Genomic DNA, 22,225 nt, shown 5'->3' on the forward strand with positions numbered 1-22,225 from the left:
TGGGGCACTTATTCCCCCCACTGATACCAATGATGGGGCACTATTCCTCCCACTGACACCAATGATGGGGCACTATTCCTCCCACTGATACCAATGATGGGGCACTATTCCTCCCACTGGTGTGCATTGGAAGAGGGGTAGTCTTATACGGCGAGTATAGCCCAAACACTACATTTTAGCAGGAAAAGTAGGGGGGTCGTCTTATACGCCCAGTCGTCTTATACGCCGGCAAATACGGTAGGTTAAAAATAAGCCACTCACATGGAAGCCCTATCTCTCAATCTTGGTTTCAACATTTTTGGTTCCAGGAAAGCAAAACATACTCAGCAACTGCGGCCAATTCAATATTGCAAAAATCCCTCTGCTGTATCAATATTTTTACACTATTGTTGAGAATTAATAATTACAATACCTCTTGCTGTAAGAATAGCATCCAGTTTTTTTTTAAAATATTCTAATGATTGCCATTTTAATTGATTATGGTTTTTGAATACCATTTACACCGATTAGCCGCCTTTTAAATTGGTGGGCAAATAGTCTCATGAGCAATGAGAAATACAATTCTGTCCTATAGTTTCATGTTTAAATGTCTGAATAATGACATGCAGAACAATTAGGTAGTAAATCCTTTGTTTTTTCTCTTTTATTATAACCTACCACTTTCTTCCCTGTCGGAAACCTAATTTGTGGGTGTTCCTATTGCTGCTGACAGTTCCTTTCATGTGTTCCACTGGGAAACAAGTCCTGCCAAGCCCCCTCCCACTGCATTCCTATTGCAGAGCTTAGACCAAGCTCATATTCTTCTGCCCCCTCTACTTTGACACAACCCATGGGTAGCACAGTGGCTAAATGGTTAGCACTTCTGCCTGGCAGTACTAAGGTTGTTGGTTTGAATCCCAGCCACGGCAACACCTGCCTGGAGTTTGCATATTCTCCCTGTGCCTGCATGGGGATCCTGTCTAAATTGGGCCAAGTATGTGTATGTATGTGAGTTAGGGACCTTAGATTGTGTGCCCCTTGAGGGTTAGGGACTGATGTGAATGTACAATATATATATATATATATATATATATATATATATATATATATATATATATATATATATATATATATATACATACAGTTGCAAGAAAAAGTATGTGAACCCCTTGGGATTATGTGGAGTTTTGCATGAATTGGGCATAAAATGTGCTCTGAACATCATCTAAGTCACAACAATAGAAGAACACAGTCTGCTGAACATAATACTACACAAACATTAGATGTTGCCATGGTTTAATTGCACATAACATGTAAACATTCACAGTGCAGGGAGGATAAAGTATGTGAGGCCCTAGCTTAATGACTTCTCCCAGAGCTAATTGGAGCCAGGAGTGAGCCAACCTTGACTCCAATCAGTGTGATGATATTGGATGTGTTGCTGACAGCTTTCCTGCCCTTAAAAAACACACACCTGTTTTGGCTTTACTGGTTTCAAGAAGCACTGTCTGATGTGAACCATGCCTCGCAGAAAAGAGCTCTCAGAAGACCTACCATCAAGAATTGTTGACTTGCATGAAGCTGGAAAAGGTTACAAAAGTATCTCCAAAAGCCTTGATGTTCATGTGTCCACGGTAAGACAGACTGTCTACAAATGGAGAAAGTTTAGCACTGTTGCTACTCTCCCTAGGCGTGGTCGTCCTGTAAAAATGACTGCAAGAGCACAGCGCAGAATGCTGCATGAGGTAAAGAAGAATCCCAGAGTGTCAGCTAAAGACCTACAGAAATCTCTGGCACATGCTAACATTTTTGTTGACACATCTACAATAAGGAAAACATTAACCTCCCTGGCGGTATGATCATGTCAGGAATTTTGTGCTGAAAGCGGTACCATTTTTTTGCATGGAAATATGTAGTTTTTAATTGTAGGCTGTAATTTTTAGGAATAACTCACTGAAATCTATCCGAAAAAGAGTCTATTAAACATTCCGGATATGATAAAACTTGAAACACGAAATCATAAATTATAATTTAATAAATAATCATAAAAAATAATAATATAATAATAATAAATTTAATTCAATAATATAATCAAACCAAAAACACTGAAATTTGAAATACAGAGGCAAATTCGCACATCGCTGAGCAAAGTCGCAAAATTGTTTTCAGTGTCTGATGACGAATTTCCCCACAAATCATTATCACTCAATTCTGCAAGTGGTTCTGATTTACTATCGCTGTTCTAAAACCGCTTTTGACGTAAAGGGACGCTTTTTGGCCGCCATGGACTTTTCTAAGTTTCCAGGCAGAAAGAACAGTCAAAATGCAGGCAGGGCACAGGACAAAGCAGTGGGGACAAAATGTATGTGAAATGCAGTGAAAAAGCAATGACAGCAAAAATGTCATTTTTTAAAAATTTCAAATTTCCCGCCGGTTCCGCCGCCCGAACGTTCCGACGTCACGGGGACCGGAACACGGAAGCCAGATGCCGGCATCCGCCGGAGGAGATGGACGGGGACGCTGCAGGGGACCCATCGTGGGAGCGAAGGACAAGGTAAGTGCTGCAGGGACCCCCAGAGAACGCTGCATGGTAAGCCCGAGTGTAGCTCGGGGTTACCGTTCTTGGTATAGAAATTCTACCCCGAGCTACACTCGGGAAAACCGCCAAGGAGGTTAAACAAGAATGGAGTACATGGGAGGACACCACGGAGGAAGCCATTGCTGTCCAAAAAGAATATTGCAACACGTTTGAAGTTTGCAAAAAAGCACCTGGATGTTCCACAGCACTACTGGCAAAATATACTGTGGACAGATGAAACCAAGATTGAGTTGTTTGGGAAGAACACACAACACTATGTGTGGAGAAAAAAAGGCACAGCACACCAACATCAAAACCTCATCCCCACTGTAAAACATGGCGGAGGGAGCATCATGGTTTGGGGCTGCTTTGCTGCCTCAGGGCCTGGACGGATTGTTGTCATTGATGGGAAAATGAATTCCAGAGTTTATCAAGACATTTTGCAGGAAAACGTACGACCATCTGTCCGCCAACTGAAGCTCCGCAGAGGATGGGTGATGCAACAGGACAATGACCCAAAGCATACAAGTAATTCAACAAAACAATGGCTGCAACAGCACAGAATACGCCTTCTGGAGTGGCCCAGTCAGAGTCCTGACCTCAACACGATTGAAATGCTGTGGCATGACCTTAAGAGAGCGATTCACACCAGACATCCCAAGAATATTGCTACACTGAAACAGTTTTGTGAAGAGGAGTGGTCCACAATTACTCCAGATCGTTGTGCAGGTCTGATCTGCAACTACAGGAAATGTTTGGTTGAGGTTATTGCTGCCAAAAGGAGGGTCAACCAGTTATTAAGTCCAAAGGTTCACATACTTTTTCCTCCCTGCACTGTGAATGTTTACATGTTATGTGCAATTAAACCATGGCAACATCTAATGTTTGTGTAGTATGTTCAGCAGACTGTGTTTTTCTATTGTTGTGACTTAGATGACGTTCAGAGCACATTTTATGCCCAATTCATGCAAAACTCCACGTAAATTCAAGGGGTTCACATACTTTTTCTTGCAACTGTATATATATATATATATATATATGTAAAGTGCTGCGTAAATTGATAGTGCTATATTCTCTTGCATTCTTGTTGTGATGCTCAAAACTGGGCTCATTTACTTCTGTGAGCGCCCCCCCATCCATTTTGTCGAGCTCAGACTTGCTCCCTTTTGCTGTGACCCCCAAGTCCCCCCCTCCCGCAATGTTCACAGTTCAGTCCAGAAGTTGCACTAGGGTGCAGCTTTGGTTCATGTTAGAAAATGGGAATCTAATTATTCAAAGACAGCAAAGGAAAGTGCTTTCAAAAGAGCACAAAAGGAAAAGCAGATTATTTTTTTTCTATAATCCATTACGTTATCCCAAGAAAAAAACGTGAAACAAAAAGAATTAACACATCACAGATATTTCCGTTAACACTACAGTGGCCACTGGCTAAACCAGAGTCTCCAGGAAAATATTCTGGCTTTCATATGACTTGTAGTGTCCAGGAACAAATACTCAAGTGGAAACTATTGCCCAGCTAATTTTTTTTGTTTTTTAAGTACTTGGCAAAATAAAGAGATTGAAAAACTACAAAGTATAAGGTAGAGCAACACGTAATGTAGTAACCAAGTAGAATATCATAGGAAAGAATTAGAAGGATTTCCTAATCCAGCTCTCAGCTATGTCATGCATATTTGTACAAACTGTTTATGCTTGCCCAACATTATCAAATGTGTCAAAGTTAATCACACCGTTTGTAAAATGTGCTTTCAGCAAAGTAGGAGACTGACCACAGCCATTAACTAAAAGAAGAATCCTGCAGATCTTTTTCAGATTGCTACAAAACACATTTTGTAGAGTGAAATGGCTCTAATAATTATGTGTATTCAGAAATGAACTGACAGTAAGACAACTCTGGTAACTGCTATATGGATTGTCTGAGTGTATCTGTGGACCTACTTAAATGCCTGTGAGCAGCTCAGCAACAATAGGTAATGTTTCAAACATTCATTCTAGCACTTTTATATGATTTGTTCAAACTTCATTATTTAATTTTAAGCCCTGGTTCATGCCAGTGCGACTTGTCAAGCGATTTGACTGTTCCAAATCGCATGACAAGTTGCACTCTATTGTCGTTAATGGAAGCATTAGAATTTTTTTAGACTTTGAAAATAGTTCCTGCACTATTTTTGGTGAGTTCAGGTAGGACTTGCATAGACATCTGTGCATGAACTCGCACAGATTTCAGGCAAGTTGCACCTGAAACTGCACTGACCTGCGCCTTCAAGTGAAGTAGCGCGTATTCAAAGTTGCATTCAGTGTGAACCATGGCTAAAAGTGATGCTTACTTAAAAACACTTGCACCATTATGCTTAGTAAACATTGACTACATGGCTATACAGTGTCTGCACATACATACATTATGTCCTTTATAACCAGTCACCATTTGTGATATTACCTGTTCAGGTGATCATCTACTTCAATGGAGATAAATCATTCTGGTTGACCACTCAGCTGCAAATTTAGATCTTTATGTGGTCCCTAATTGTTGTATTGTTACCGTTTTGTTCTACAAACTGTAATAATGAATTTCAACAGAATGTATTGTAACCTTGACATCATCCAGACAGCTTACTATATGCACCAATAATCAAAACCACTATCAAGTCCAAAGTAACTGGCTGGCTATACACTTAGTTTTGTTTTCTTTTAGCCGGCCAAGCAAGGTGTATAAAGGCATCCCTCCCCTTCCCTATCAGAATGCACTGCGGCTGTAGATCAAGATTTTTCCCTTTGAAAAAACAATCAACTTCTGTCAGAGCCACACACTGCTCAAAATTTGCCCAGTCTTGCTAAACTGGCTGAATTTCCATCAATGTCAGACTAAATTAACTTTGTGGATAGAACCATCACGCTATAGAAGAGACTATAGTAAGGCTCTAATTAGGGATGCATGGATACCAAGTATTCTCACAAGTACTCGTGAAAATGCTTGCGATACCTGAAACTGATACTTTGCGGTGCAATTTGTGTCCGTACATTTTGTATTGATGCAAATCGCACTGCAAAGAATAGCATGTGATATCTACCCAAATCGCATGCTGTTTCTCCACTGCTCCTGTGTGAATCCAGGCTTGTAATAGCCTGAGTTCACAGAAAAGGGGCTGTCACAGAATAATAGCCTGAGTTCACAGAAAAGGGGCTGTCACAGAATAATAGCCTGAGTTCACAGAAAAGGGGCTGTCACAGAATAATAGCCTGAGTTCACAGAAAAGGGGCTGTCACAGAAGGGAAAGCTGAGGATTTCAAATCCCCGCGGCTTTCTCTTCTCTTGGTGAAGAGATGACAGTATGGGCTAGATGGATTTTGATCGGTCAGCAGATTTCTCTCCTCTCCTTACAGGGATGACCGTACAGGCTAGACGGCTTCTGATTGGACAGCACCCTGATGGTGCTCACCAATCAAAAGCCGTTTATAGCCCATAGTATCTTCTCTGCACTAAGATGAGAAAAAGCCGCGGGGATTTCAAATCCCCAGCTTTTCCTTCTGTGACAGAATGGGTTTGGTGCAGGGAGGTTCCTCACTCCGCTTCTGTGTGAGACTATGACAAGCCTGGGTTCACGCAGGAGCAGTGGGAAAAATTCATACAATTTGGACAGGAATCGCATTCCTGTTCAAATTGCATGCTATTCTTTGTGGTGCAATTTGAGTCTATACATTTTGTTTTGGCACAAATCGTGCCGCAAAGTATCGGTACTCAGTATCGGCAAGTTCTTGACCAAACGTATCAGTACTCGCCAATCAAAAAAGGGTGTTGGTGCATCCCTAGCTCCAACCACAGGAACACACGTCTGCTGCTGTGAAGCTAGCCTGTGCTGTACATTTGAAACAATGATGTTACAAGTTATTAAAAATGCAAACTTTCGGGATGCTTTAGATCCCTTCTTCAGGGTTTAAGCATTGAAACCTTCTGCATATTTCTTTTGCAAAAGCATTTTAAGTTCTAAAGAACCTAATACAAGTAGTGAACAAAACAAGAGCAGTATGTGAAAGTTACAGTGCTCCAGGGAACACTTTCACATAACATTCAAGTATTTTATTTAACAACCAGGCAACCTTCTCCATACAAAAAGGACAAAAAGATATATTACCTGCACTTCAGTTATCTGCATATCAGATTCTAGATCAAATTAATCAGGCCATGCTCTGATTTCATACAGACTGTAAAAATGCTGCGAGGCATATACCTTTTATTTAAACTAGATGTAACAGAATTTAGAATCAAAGCCAGCATTTCAGCAGAGCCACAGTATTCACAAGATATGTAACAGATTACTGTTATGTACATTTGAAACAATGATGTTACAAGTTATTAAAAATGCAAACTTTCGGGATGCTTTAGATCCCTTCTTCAGGGTTTAAGCATTGAAACCTTCTGCATATTTCTTTTGCAAAAGCATTTTAAGTTCTAAAGAACCTAATACAAGTAGTGAACAAAACAAGAGCAGTATGTGAAAGTTACAGTGCTCCAGGGAACACTTTCACATAACATTCAAGTATTTTATTTAACAACCAGGCAACCTTCTCCATACAAAAAGGACAAAAAGATATATTACCTGCACTTCAGTTATCTGCATATCAGATTCTAGATCAAATTAATCAGGCCATGCTCTGATTTCATACAGACTGTAAAAATGCTGCGAGGCATATACCTTTTATTTAAACTAGATGTAACAGAATTTAGAATCAAAGCCAGCATTTCAGCAGAGCCACAGTATTCACAAGATATGTAACAGATTACTGGGTCTTTGACCTTTGCAAAAATTACCTTCAATTACTCAGAATATTCTTGATTCAAGAAATGCCCAGCTTTGCAAGCAAATATAACATGGTCAACAAATTGGAAAAAAGTAAATATACAATACCTCTGATTTGGATGACATGTTGTCCTCCATATCTGTATCATTGGGATCCACAATATCTTCAAAAGGTGGTAATGAAACCTTCTTCTTGTCTATGACTTCACTTTCAATCTTTACCTTCCCAGTTTTAGGCTGAGCTTTGTCTTTCAAAGTTTTTTTTTCAGATGAGGATAATATTAGAAGTGAGGAATTGGGAAAACTTTTAAGAGATGAATCGGAGTTGCTTTTCCTTCGTTTCCTGGTCAGTGGATCTTCAGTGTCTATGTGAGATGGCCTTTTACTAGAGACCTTTTTTTCTTGTTGATGCCCACTTGATACTGTAAGAATGTTATTGTTCTCACACCTGGTTTCCTTTGTCATGGGTTTAGGTTCCTTAAAGGCCATTTTAGGGACAATTTTTTCATCTTTCAGTGGTTTGTTTTCTTTGGGTTTTTTGGAGGATTCTTTGGAAGATTTTGTATGATCCCTGGAAGGTTCTTTAAAGGCACTTCTATGCTCTTTTGAGTCTTTTGATGATTTCTCCTTATGTTCCTTTGAAGATTTATGTGGCTTTGATAAGCTAAGTGTGTTACTGCTACTGTTTACACTAACCAATTTATTTGGGTCCTGAAAAAAAGTCAAAACAAGCCATCACTTTTAGCACAATGAGTCAAAAATACAGGCTCAATTTACAAAACTTTAACACAAGGATTAGTATCTTTGTTTTAGCCATGTAAATATATATTTCACATTTTAAACTGGACTCCGCTAAAAATAATATCTTACATATTTGAAAATTATGATCCTTATCGTGGTGTGTTATTTTTTTAAAATGAGCCTTAAGTGTGTTGTTTTAGTTCTGAAGATTAACCAAGAAGAACAATATAAATGATATACAGTATATGATACTAGAACTTTCATGGCATTTTGCAATGGAGACTAAACCAAGATATGTACTACATAAATTACAGTTATGATGCCATCATATCAAGCAACAAAAATGTTTACCTTAGTGAAAACAAAATTAATTCATGCTCTATTTGAATGTCGGGATGAGCTCCGGTGTACATGATACTAGTCTGAACCCACCTGAGTTATCCTGCCAGGAACTTATCACTTCTGACCACAAATCATTAGCGGCCGAGGCATTACCTACCACAAATATAAAGGGGCATGTATACGCGCAGCTGTAGGGTAGGGATTGCCTTGGTTATTTACAATTGGCAATACACAGTGACTGATTCCTGGCAGAATAGCCAAGATGGGTTTGAACTAGTATCTGTCGGCACCTGAGCTCATCCCTGAAAGTCATGGACTGTGTAGCATAGGAACTTTAATGCCTTTTTGACACAACTCAAAACTGTCCAATAACTAAGATAACGGATAACCATGCTGAATACACAAAAACAAACTGTTCTGCCATAAATTATACAAAGATTGTAACATTTTTAAAACACATCCAGCTAGTGTGTCTGGTAAAATAGATGAAAACTGTCCATAGTCCTTTCACTTTACATTAAACTGATGCAACTGAAAGACCAAGACCTGTATCTTTCTTAGTGTTTCTTGACTGATTGTCTCTGCTATAATGAACTGAAAAAGTGGATAGCAAGGGAAGGTTTCCATTTTTATGAAGCTAAAAACATTTGTGCTGCAAATAGTCATTTGGGTTAATTGACAGGCGTCATGTGAATAGTAGGTGTCTCAGCATCTCAGTTTACCAAGTTTCCCATTCCCAGAGTACCTGTGCTGTGTTTGCATCACAGATGAGGCGGCTGCTGAGTCACGCCTGACAAGGAGAGCAGGGGGAGCTAAGCTGCTGTGGGAATATGGGGATTACTAGAAAACTCCAGTGTTGCAAACTGTGAGGATGAATTGCTCTACAATGGCTGCAGCTCCAGAGGTCAGTGAAGGCTTGTTGGAAGGCACATTTCCTGCTTGATAAGAATACTTGAATGGTTATGGCCCTGCCACAGGTTCACTTTAAGGATGCCAACGTGTATTAAGTTTACCTGTTCCTATACTGAGATTAGAATATTACCATTTAAATGGTAACTCAACTTTCGTTGGGAAAAAAATTGCAAATAAAAAAAAAAATTATATATATAGCATTTACAATTGCAACACAAGCCATATTGTAGCTGAATGTTATTAAAAATTACCTTTTCTTTTCAATCTGCAGCACTGTAATTTTCTGTAAAATGCAATGCAATATGGCTACCTGGAGGTGTTCTGTACACAGACTGTGTACAGAATGCCCTCCAAAAATGTCATTTCCCGCCTGTGTGATTGGCTCACTGATTTTCCCAGAAATCTGCACTAAGATACAAGTTAGATTTCAGGCATTTAGTGAGATACTTCCAATAGGAAATCACGTCTAAAGGGATGCAGACCCTGCAATCTTCCTCATTGAAGCCCTGCAAGTGTAGCAGCTGATTGATAATTATGAAACCACTCCCATTAAATTCACTTTCCGCATGGACACAGACAAACAGCTATTCCTTCAGAATAACATAAGGTAGGAATCTGAAACAAAGTTTTTTTTTAAATCCTTGCAATGTACATAGATCGCCCGGAGGGGAAGGTTTTTTCTCAACAAAAGTGGAGTTACTGTTTAACCACAAGCCTACAGGGCACTTATACCCCCTTCCTGCCCAGGCCAATTTCCAGCTTTCAGCGCTGTCGCACTTTGAATGACAATTGCGCTGTCATGCAACACTGTACCCATATGACATTTTTATCATTGTTTTGTGACAGATAGAGCTTTATTTTGGTGGTATTTAATCATCTTTGAGGTTTTTTTTTTCTTAAACCAAAAACCACTGAAAATTTTGAAAAAAAAATGTTTTTTCTTAGTTTTTGTTATAAAATTTTATAAATAAGTGATTTTTCTCCTTCACTGATGTGCGCTAATGAGGCTGCAGTGATGGGCACTGATAGGCTGCACTGATGGACACTGATAGGTGGCATTGATGGGCACTGATGAAGAGGCACTGGTAGGTGGCACTGATGGGCATTGACAGGCATCACTGATGGACACTGAAAGGCAGCACTGATACATGGCACTGATATATGGCACTGATAGGCGGCACTGAAAGGCGGCACTAATTGGTGGCACTGAAAGGCAGCTCGGATGGGCACTGATATGTGGCATTGATGTGCACTGGTATGTGGCATTGATGTGGCCCTGATGGGCACTGGCATGAGGCACTGATGGACACTGACAGGTAGCACTGCTGGGGCTACACTGATCATCAGTGCCCTGATGATCAGTGTACATGTCCGCTCCGCGGAAAGCCGATTACTGGCTCTCCTCTCCTCATGAGCTGTCAGCCTGACAGCTAGAGAAGAGAGAAATGCTGATAATTCCCGTTTACATGTGATCAGCTGTGATTGGACACAGATGATCACATGACCGAGCCGACATCTTCAGCTCTTTCCGTGATCGGTGATCCGCTGTGTCTGAGGGACACAGCGCACCGCAGATCGCCGCGCTCCCTAAGCCACGCATGCGTGGTGAGAATGGGAGGACGTCATATGACGTCCTCCCAGAACGAGAGAACCACCTTGCGTCTGTCATATTACTATATGGTGGGAGGGATGTGGTTGAAGACAAACCAAAAATAAACAATGCTTATCTCACCAGCAATCATAGGCAGGGTTTTCGCTATTTACCAATTTCTTCCAACCAGTTTCCAAAACAAAATTTAGAACTTGGTTAGAGATGGACTATATACTGGAGGCTACCTTTTACAATATATAAAACACAACAGTTGTGCTATCCCTTCAAAACCAATAATAAATCAGTGATTGTAGTGTTTTGGCACATCACACTGCTGATACGAACTGCCTGCTTTCACAAAAGAACTTTCATTCATATGATTTCACATTTAAAGGGATACAAACTTATTGTATAGCACTCATTTCAAATGCATTCTCACTTCATATTGTGTTGTTTTTTTTTTGTCTTGTATTCAGTAGTGTGCTGCTTTTCCACTTTCTTAATTTTTTCAAATGGAGCGCAAACTTTTTTTGGTTTTACGCCTTCACAATGGCTGTCATCAGAGGATGCTGCTGCAATAATGGTTATAAAAACCTATTAGGTAACAACAGTTATTACCACTCTTTATGCGGCTGCAGAATGGAGAAGTCTCTGCAACTCAAAAACTGTGGTTCTGCAATGGAGTGATCTCACTTCCTCACATATCTTGCAGGGAGGAAATTCAGCATTCTTTGAACCTGCATTTCCCTCTTTAATTTATACACAAAACCTAAAGGCGATTTTTTAACGCAATCTTATAAACACGTGTTACTTTTCCCAATAAAACTTAATTCTATGTACATTTTTCAGTTATCTTTGGCAGCCAAATGTCCCACACATTGTTCTCCCAATTTCATAATGCAACTCAAATGTTGAGCTATCAGAGTGGAGGGCCTGAATCACAAAAATATCCATCACTATAATCTCTAAAATCTATAAAGCTTATGCCTTTCACTTTAGAAATTCTACATTTAAACTGTTACTAAACTCGGGACCCTGAAATCATTATATCTGGTCTCCCATAGGACACAGAACATGGAAATGCAATTATTTTAGTAAATATAAACTGCTAAATATCTTTTCTCATCAGCAGTATATAGCAGTCTTGTGACTTCTATCAGTGCCCAGCAGAACACATGTTATAGCTTGTAGGAGGAGTTTCCTATCTGCTCTAGGACGATGCAGAACCCCTGACTTCTGTCTGGACAGTGCTGATCACATGCACTCTTCCAAAGAAAAAAAAACCTCTCCAGCAATACACACCAAACTGAGCAGGTGCAGCTTGCCCCCAAGGCTCTGATCTAGGTTGTATAAGGGGAGAATCAGAGAAGACAGGAACAAACAGCCTTTTTAAACAATGCAGAGGATTAACCCCTTAGGTTCCATAGTGGGTATAACCAGCATGCTTTACTGCATTTACAGACCGATTTTACTGTTGTGGGTTTAGTAACACTATGTACTTTTGTACGCAAAATAACCCTGTCAATTAGATATGTCACTAGTATAAAATCTTACTCTTATCATGGCCCTATGACACTCCAAGTACATGTGCACAAATATGAATTTATAATGCGAGTGTGGCCATTTCATATTTTTAGTGTTGCTTTTGTTGTCCTCAAAAAAGTCCTCATTTAAAACAATGTAGTAATTACACTGAAATATATGATTATTTCTAAATGAAAGATCAGACTAATTGTCCCTTCTCTTAGCCAATTCCCTGTTTGGTGGGCATTTTCACATCATAGCCTCTGAGGTAGGGTCACATCACAGCGTCTGAGGTAAGGCTAAATATTCAATGTTCACATAGAGCAGAACTAATGGCAATATCCCAAATATTGTGTAAGTATCACAGAAATGTTCCCAAATTGTTTGTATTATATAACAATCTTGCACCTGAATGTTCAACTTTAAAAATCACTAGCAATAGTGAAAGTAAAGAGCCAGTAGTGGTATCCAGCAGATAATGCAACTGTGCTTAAATCAACAGGTAATTCATTTTAACAAAATCTGGGTACAAGTCTAAATCGTATTGGCAGGTTAAGGCATCACAAAACAGAGTGTGACTGCTGTAACACGAGTATACAATTTTTTTATGCGTTTACTGCCACAATCCAGTTTAGAAAACATACACTGGGAGTTTAAAGAAAACCAATCTTTTTTCAGATCTGTTCCCTATAGAACAAAGTACATACTTTGTACCATGTTGCTAGGAGCTTTCTGACCATAGCTATGAAGTCCCACAAAAGCTAGAACCTACCCTCCCGCCATAGCGGATCCAACAAAAGCTAGGATGGAGATGGTTGCTACATAAGGGCAGTTTATCTCGAATGTGAGCACTTCCGACAAGTAATGGCGAGAGGAATGCAGAGGGAGGGTGACATACCAGCCTCTGCATTCCTCTTGCCACTGTCTGCTGACAGCAGAGACAAACTGCTGTTATGAAGCAGTCTCCTGTTGTCTGATCAGTCACAACATAAATTGAGGGGGGAGGGCAGAGTTCAGACCTCATCACTAGGATTAAGCTGGACATAGACAAGAAAGAAACTGAACAGATTACTCATCCACACATTCAAGGTGAATGGGGGAATCCTCTCCCGCGGGCAGAATACATTGATCAGCACTGCAGAGCTGATTGGCTGCAGAACTGATTGAAGCAAAATTTTCCATTAGACCCACTTGAGAGCAGCCGCGTCTTAGATCAACTGCTCTCAACTGGGAACAGCCATAGAGGGAAATTTGTCAGCTGCCTGCTGGACCACTTGAATTTTGATCCACCTACAACCAGCTTTAGAAAGCAACTAGCGACATGGGACAAAGAACTACATGTATTTATCCCATAGGAAACAGAGCACTAAAAAAAAATATATATATATATAATGATTGATCTCTAAGAATCCTGTATATTTGTTTTTAAAGAGTACACAGAATATGACATTATACAAAGGAATAATATTGGAAAAGAAGCCCACAGGGGGCGCAACCACCTAACGCATTATCCAAGGTTTATTTAAAACCTTTAGTTAAAAACAGAAAACATACTCACAAAATGAGGTGCAAAAAAAAGCCTATAAAGCCACTGGGATGGTCCAACGTAATGGCAGAGTGTCCGACTGGTGGTGAGGTCGGCCTGCTGACGTGCTTTGGGGATGTGTGCCCTTCCTCAGAGCTGGCATCAGAGGGCCGACCTCACCACCAGTCGGACACTCTGCCATCACGTTGGACCATCCCAGTGGCTTTGAAGGCTTTTTTTCTGCACCTCATTTTGTGAGTATGTTTTCTGTTTTTAACTACTTGCCTACCGGGCACTTTTACCCCCTTTCTGCCCAGGCAAATTTTCAGCTTTCAGCGCTGTCGCACTTTGAATGACAATTGTGCAGTCATGCAACACTGTAACCATAAGAAATTTTAAAAAATTTTTTCACAAATAGAGCTTTCTTTTAGTGGTATTTAATCGCCGCTGGGTGTTTTATTTTTTTGCGCCATAAACAGCGAAAGAGGAAAAAATTGAAAAAAAAAAGTTTTTCTTTGTATCTATTATATAATTTTGCAAACAGGTCTCCTTCACTGATATGCGTTGATGAGGTTGCACTGATAGGCAGCACTGATGTCCACTGATATGCAGCATTACTAGGCGGCACTGATAGGCGGCATTAATGAGCTGGCATTGATAGGTGGCACTGATGGACAGCACTGATGTGTGGCACTGCTAGGCACAGGTGGGTGGCACTGCTGAGTGGCACAAGTGGGTAGCACTGATAGGCACAGGTGGGTGGCACTGCTCAGTGGCACAGATGGGTGGCACTGCTCAGTGGCACTGCAGGGCACAGGTGGGTGGCACTGATCATCAGGGCACTGATCATCAGTGCCCTGATGATCAGTGCTGATCCCTTCACTGACAATCGCCAGTTCTCGGCAGTACTTTCCTCAGCTATGACAGCGTGAGGAAAGTGCACCCGATAACTGGCAACTGTATTTACCCAGGGATCGCTGTGTCATTGGACACAGCTGATCACGTGGAAAAAGGCCGCCGTGATTGGCCGTTTACCTACCCCGTGATCAGCTGTGTCTGTAGAACACAGCGATCACCGGCAGCGCCGGGTGCGTGCTGCTAGGGGCGCACAGGGGGGGCGTGTCCTGGAATGACGTTGATGGACGTCGTCCCAGGATTTCACAACCGCGCTGTAGCCGTCCTTCGGCTATAGCGCAGTTGGGAGCTGGTTAACATTTTATTTATTTATTTCAGGTACTTATATAGCGCCATCAATTTACGCAGCGCTTTACATATATATTGTACATTCAAATCAGTCCCTAACCCTCAAGGAGAGTACAATCTAAGGTCCCTAACTCACATTCATATACAAGGGCCAATTTTAGACAGGATCCAATTAACCTACCAGCATGTCTTTGGAGTGTGGGAGGAAACAGGAGTACCTGGAGGAAACCCATGCAGGCACAGGGAGAACATGCAAACTCCAGGCAGGTGGTGCCATGGCTGGGATTCGAACCAATGACCCTAGTACTGCCAGGCGGAAGTGCTAACCATTTAGCCACTGTGCTGCCCATATAAACCTTGGCTAATGCGCTAGGTGTTTGCGCCACCTGTGTGCTTCTTTTCCAGTTTTGGTTTTATTTTCCAGTCTGAGGAGGGCTGCATCACCAAGATTTTATTCCAAGGCCATCAATACATCTGATTCCCTGGTTTCTTCCTGGCATTGACCCCTTTGAGGCGCTGGAGAGTTAGTGCTTAAAGGAATATTATTGTATAGAAAAACTGATACAGCACTATTGATTGCCATACTTTTCACAATTACTGCATTTGGTAGATTTTTAGTTAGACATACTAATTGTTTGCATGCAACAAACAAAAGCAATGCATTTGTGCACACAAAGAAATGTTGTTGTGGTTAGTCCTAAATGCATTAAAGTCAGACAAAAGTGGTTCTTATTACTTATTTGAGTCTGACTCATAACCATAATGTTATGGCAAATCTACTTCAAAACACACAATTAATCAGCTAAGATCACTTTATTTTAAGCTCCACTATTAAACAACAAAATAAGGACAACTCTATAATCTTGTGTTCACCTATTTTATCTTAATGTTATACACTCCGCTGCTTCTGATAACTGAATTGGCAATGTGCACTAAAAACAGGTTAGGGGTAAGGATGAACTCGGAGTTCGAAAGTTCAGTTTGGTGAACTACCCAACAAAATGGCCATATTTGGCCAGCTCACCTTCACAAATTCCCTGCTGTGGTTTGTAAACACACCAGCTGCAATTCTTGGGTGATGTCACTGACCTAATATGGCCAATACTATCCTCCCAGGCTGAAAGCCTGGAAAAGGGTCTAGAGTAGGGGAAACACCAAATCTTTTTTTTTTTTTAAGGGACACAACACATTAAAAAAGAGAGAGAGAGAAGGGAAACATGGGCATACAAGACCACGTCTTTCAACAATGGGCACACACTCATTGCCTCTTTACTGGCCTCCAAGGCTACCGTATTTTCCGGCGTATAAGACGACTTTTTACCCCTTGAAAATCTTCTCAAAAGTCGGGGGTCGTCTTATACGCCGGTATACGGCATACTGACACTTTTTAGGGGGGCGGCACGGTGCCGCCGCCGCCCCCCCCCCTTCCAATGGAAGGGACACTAAGTACAGGGGTGGGCAGGGGCTGTTTCTTACCTGGCTCCGGTCCCAGGACGATCCGGTCCAGGAAGCGCGGCTGCTCCTTCAGTTCGGCCACTGAATGTTCACGCGGCTGCTCGGCTCCGCCTCCTCACCGGTGATTGGCCGCCAGAACTGTAGCTCAGGAAAGGCACACAGGCGGCCAATCACCAGCGAGGGGGCGGAGCCAAGCGGCCCCGTGAAAATCGAGCGCAGGAGCAGCAGGTAAGTGTTCAGTGTAGAGGTGCTGCTGCAACCACATATGCTGGCTGCAGCAGCACCATACTAGAACAGGGTGAGCAAGTGTAATTGGTGTCAGTGGGAGGAATAGTGCCCCATCATTGGTGTCACTGATACCAATGATGGAGCACTATTCCTCCCACTGACACCAACGATGGGGCACTATTCCTCCCCCCCACTGACACCAGCGATGGGGCACTATTCCCCCCCCCCCACTGACACCAATGATGGGGCACTATTCCAGCCCTCACTGACACCAATGATGGGACACCATTCCTCCCACTGACACCAATGTTGGGACACTATTCCTCCCACTGACACCAATGATGGGGCACTATTCCCCCCACTGATACCAATGATGGGGCACTATTCCTCCCACTGATACCAATGATGGGACACTATTCCTCCCACTGATACCAATGATGGGGCACTATTCCTCCCACTGATACCAATGATGGGGCACTATTCCTGCCACTGATACCAATGATGGGGCACCTATTCCCCCCACTGATACTAATGATGGGGCACTATTCCTGCCACTGATACCAATGATGGGGCACTATTCCTGCCACTGATACCAATGATGGGGCACCTATTCCCCCCACTGATACTAATGATGGGGCACTATTCCTGCCACTGATACCAATGATGGGGCACCTATTCCCCCCACTGATACTAATGATGGGGCACTATTCCTGCCACTAATGCCAATGATGGGGCACTATTCCTGCCACTAATACCAATGATGGGGCACTATTCCTCCCACTGACACCGATGATGGGGCACTATGGGGCACTCCCACTGGTGTGCATTGGAAGAGGGGTAGTCTTAAACGGCGAGTATAGCCCAAACACTACATTTTAGCAGGAAAAGTAGGGGGTCGTCTTATACGCCGGCAAATACGGTACATCCCCGGTTAAGGGTCTGGTATGAATTTGTCATCTTTGAAGCTGTAAATTGTACTGGTCTTGTTTGTCTCAGGGTAGGTTTGTGGCATATCAACATTTCACGATAAAAAAAATGAAAGAGTGATTGGAATGCCTATGACTCCTGGAAAACCTTCATCTTTGGCTTTTTCATTTTAGAGCTGAAATGCTAATTGCTATGAAAAAGCAAGCTTTTCTATCAATTTTCTAAGTCCTTTTTTACACTTGTGGTTGGGGAAGGCAGTAAGATCATATGGTTAAGCTGTGTTTTTAATGTTCCTGACCCCATAGGCTGCAAAGGCAGTAGAGAGAGTACACATGCCACAAGACTGCAGTACTGCCTGCCAAACATTCAACTGAAAGGGCTGCACCACAACCACCTGCACTGTCATGCAGGTTTTAGTGGTTAAATCAGATGATGAGGAGGTGACATTGCACATCCTCACTGCCTGTCAAATGCTCTATGAAAAGCAATCCACTGTGGATCAAACTTCAAAGGAAAACACCAGTGTAAACGAGCCTTAAATGAGCTTTAGCAGAAAGAAAATGTTGTTACTTTATATATTACTTCAAACACAGTTGCATGATTACCACCATCTATGAAAAAATATTAAAAGATTAATGCTATCTCTTTAGTTTGTCAAGTCAGGCGTATGTGCGAGCATGTGTATTTCTGTGGCATCATTTATAACTTCACTCACCTTGGATCCATGAGATGATTTGCTTTTCTTTACATCTGAGAATGATAGGGAATTACTGGGAAGGCTGGGAAGATGAAGACTGGTGCCTGAAGATGAACCCTCTGACATAACCATTATCTATTGCCAGAAATAAAAGAAAACACAAATATTAAATAAAGAACATTCATACACATGCACGAAAGATCAGTATGACCTACAACATCATTCTCAACAAATAAATTAACGTTATGTTTTAACTAATGTAAAAATTATAAAAATAGTGTTACTAAACAAAACTATGCATTGTGGCAAAAATCACATATAATTATAGAAAAACAGCAGATGCAGTGAACTGGCCCTTTACACCAGCAGATGCAGTGAACTGGCCCTTTACACCAGCAGATGCAGTGAACTGGCCCTTTACAGCAGCAGATACAGTGAACTGGCCCTTTGCACCAGCAGATGCAGTGAACTGGCCCTTTGCACCAGCAGATGCAGTGAACTGGCCCTTTACACCAGCAGATGCAGTGAACTTTCCAGATAGGAGAAAAGGCATTTTGCCTTGTCTTGCAGAGGGACTGCTATGGTCAAGGCTGCCCTGCCCAGTCCCACTGCACCTGATATGAGAAAGCTGTAATGCTTAAGTCAGTATAGCCTCAAAATTGTATGAATGTACATAAGCAATAATAAAATGTGCTACGTGTAAAATTATTCAAAACACTGACTAATCACCCCACAAATGTATAAATCACGTTAAGAAATTCCAAAATGTACAGTAGTTAATGTACTGCTTGTTAAAGTGAAACTTCACCCAAAAGGGGGAAACTTTACCCATCGTGCCCCCATCCCCCCTTCCCTGTGACAGGGGACCCTCTCTCCTACATTATGAAAACAGTGTGGCTGTGCGGGCACTGCCCACACAGCCACAGCATTCATTCACAGGAATCTGTGAATCTCTGAATGAGAAAACTACAAGTCCTGTCTGCCACCATGGTAGTTTGAATGCAAGCATACCTATTAGCAGTACTTTGCAGACTCTTGTTAGAAAAAAATAATAAATGCATATTTTTTAAACTGCGAACAAAAAATGTCCATTTATTATTTTTTATTGAACTGTGAATTTAGCCTTGCCCAAGTGAACCACCTACCTTGCCCTGTAGTTTTCTGACTACCACAAAATAAATTCAAAGCCATAGCACATTACATGCACCTATAGAGCCACGTATGGTTGCTATTAGTTACCGACTTTCATGCCACACCATATTGATGGGCAGTGACATCCCTGCCTACGCACCCCAGAACTGCTGGAGCTCCAGGACAAATTGTGGACCCATAATCAACAACATGCAAAATATGAGACTAGCTTTGTTATCTTTCCTCCATAACTTGCAATGATCAGGCTGATGTGACTACTATACACAGTACCCTAATCGTATGCATGCAGATGTTTATGACTGTCTTTCAATGTCTATGGTGACCATCAATTCCCTAAATGCTGGTCCTAATCATTTGTTCAGGGTACTGTAGGGTTAATCAAGCAGAAGGGAAAAAAAATAGCCAAATGGTTTCCACACTTCCTTCAAAGTTTTGGAATGTCTCTGTGCAAATGTTATGCAATGATTGACAGGAACAGGGAAATGGACAGTCTTAAGCTCCCCCCTTCAAAAAAAACCCTTAAAAAATTGCTTTCAAGTGCCAACACTTTCACTGCTGGTGAGCTTTGAAGCAGCTTAAATTACACTTACCACCTGTTGTACACCAATTTCTGTTAATCTGTCATGAAAACACATATTTCTGATTTGTTAAGAAAAAGAAACTTCTAAAACCAGTGTATGTTGTGCTGCCTTTGCAAGCAATGGATACAAATGCGGAAACATAATTCAGTAATTTAATACAGGAACAAGTATATCTGCTTTGCAAATTAGTTTATATAATAAAAAAAAAAAGTTACAAGTAACATTCCAAAGCAGGATGTAAAGCTTATCACATTTTTATTACTTTATGGTACTTCAGATTAAAGCTTTTCAACTGCCACCTGACTTCTACAAGTACTAGTATTTAAAAGGAATGTATAAATCGTTTGAACTTATTTATTTCTGCATTGTCTTTAAAATTTAAATTTTTTTTTGGTCAGGTAAAAATATTACATATTGTACATTACAGTGGTTATAAAGTCTAAACATTTTTTTCTTACCCTAATGCATTCCTTGCACTAAAAATGTTTAGGCATCAGGGAGCGCCATTGCCTCCCACTGCTGTCAATCAAAGCCAGTGATAAGGGGGCAGGGATAGGATCGAATTCTGCTGTTTGTGTCAATGGATGTGGACAGCAAGACTTGGAAGCAAGCCCGCCCATTTGCCCCCCCATAGAAAGAGAGGAGAAGCCAGGAGCACCGGCGGGGGACCTGAGAAGAGAGGGTTCCGGGCAAGTATAAACCTGTTTGTTATTTAAAAAGAAAAATGGAAAAAAAAATTCTGAATCTTTTTAATATTTGGTACTTTCAACCAGCAGGCGGCACTCTCTACCTCTTATTCACGTACCGTCTGTTATCTCTTCAAATCTGTTGAAAAAAAGTTTGTTGTTCACAAACCTCAATAGCTCAAGGCGAAAGTGGCACTTACTCTTCCACATAACACATTCCTTATTTAATAGCTGAGTCTAAAGCTTTAAAGTTTCATTTATACAAACAAAAGCTCAAGGCAGCCTATTAATGCTGCTCTGTCTTTTAAAGCCCATTTCTGGGAAAAACAAACATTCTCCCTTGCAGTGGGGTTGTGGGATGTCTAGGGTATCAGAAATAATGGTTTTACTTACCTTTTTCTTCCCCTACGTTCTTGGCAGCGGACTGTGCATCGCCTTCCTCACATTCAATGCAGGCTATGGACCTTGCACTATACTTTATGTCAAGGACCTGCAACAATTAGAGCTCGTGGGGGAGAAGAGGCTTCTGGGAAGGGCCTAGAAGCATGGAGGGAGCCTGGATCCACAGAATTCTACCCATGGATGCATAGTATTCTGGAAATTCGTTGTAATATATGAAATATTCATTTGCAAAGTTGTTTTATATAAGATAAATAACAGTATGACTGACAGTAGGCCAATAAAAACTGCTGGTTGTATTCAGAACATGAGCTACATTTGTTCCAGTTTCCAGCAGTTTGCTGAATATTTACTTTGTTTTGACTTAGTGAGAGAGCCGAGGGGGTTGTTTGGGTGGGCTTATTAGCCATTTACCCTTTAGAGCAGTTTTTTCATTTTTCACACACACATGGTAAGCATTACAGGCTATACAATTACTTACAAAGAGAATAGGATATATTTTTGGAAAGCAGGAACACTGAAGAATAAAACAATGCTAGATGCATTTTTTATATTTCACAATATTTGCGCAATTGTTTACCAAATCTACATTCTCAGGAAAAAACACTCTAAAATGAATTTTAGTGCGCACAAACACAATATAATCCCCATTGTTTGTACAAAATAAAAGAGGATATTGTGTCAAGTAAGTAGATACCAAAAATGTCAAGCCTCAAAAATGAGCGTGCCTGCAAAACCAGGAAAAACTTCCCAAAATGATCAAAAGCTGATGTTTTTAATGCCTTTACAGGTAATCAGTTTAGAGTAAACTGCAATTGAGGAACCTGGAATTATAGCTATCGCTCTGACTTTCAATGATACCTAACGTGTGACCTAATTGCCAATTACATACACGTACACACTGGATCA

The 22,225-nt window shown here is 41.1% G+C and overlaps 1 protein-coding gene across 1 annotated transcript in view; it reads right to left on the reverse strand.

Moving 5' to 3' along the window:
- Window positions 1-22,225, reverse strand: part of MLLT3 (MLLT3 super elongation complex subunit) — a gene marked incomplete at its 3' end in the record, with an annotated part of 288,460 nt that overhangs the window by 81,692 nt on the left and 184,543 nt on the right. The window contains exons 5-6 of the mRNA XM_089662671.1: window positions 18,517-18,633; window positions 7,462-8,064 (exon numbers count right to left, since the gene is read on the reverse strand). Coding sequence (XP_089518797.1) covers window positions 7,462-8,064; window positions 18,517-18,633 — 720 coding nt within the window. The remainder of the gene's footprint in view (window positions 1-7,461; window positions 8,065-18,516; window positions 18,634-22,225) is intronic.

This window comes from Staurois parvus, unplaced genomic scaffold, assembly GCF_062004578.1.
Source record: "Staurois parvus isolate SC_StPar_1 unplaced genomic scaffold, SC_StPar_1.0 ptg001518l, whole genome shotgun sequence".
NCBI classification, from domain to species: Eukaryota; Metazoa; Chordata; class Amphibia; order Anura; family Ranidae; genus Staurois; species Staurois parvus.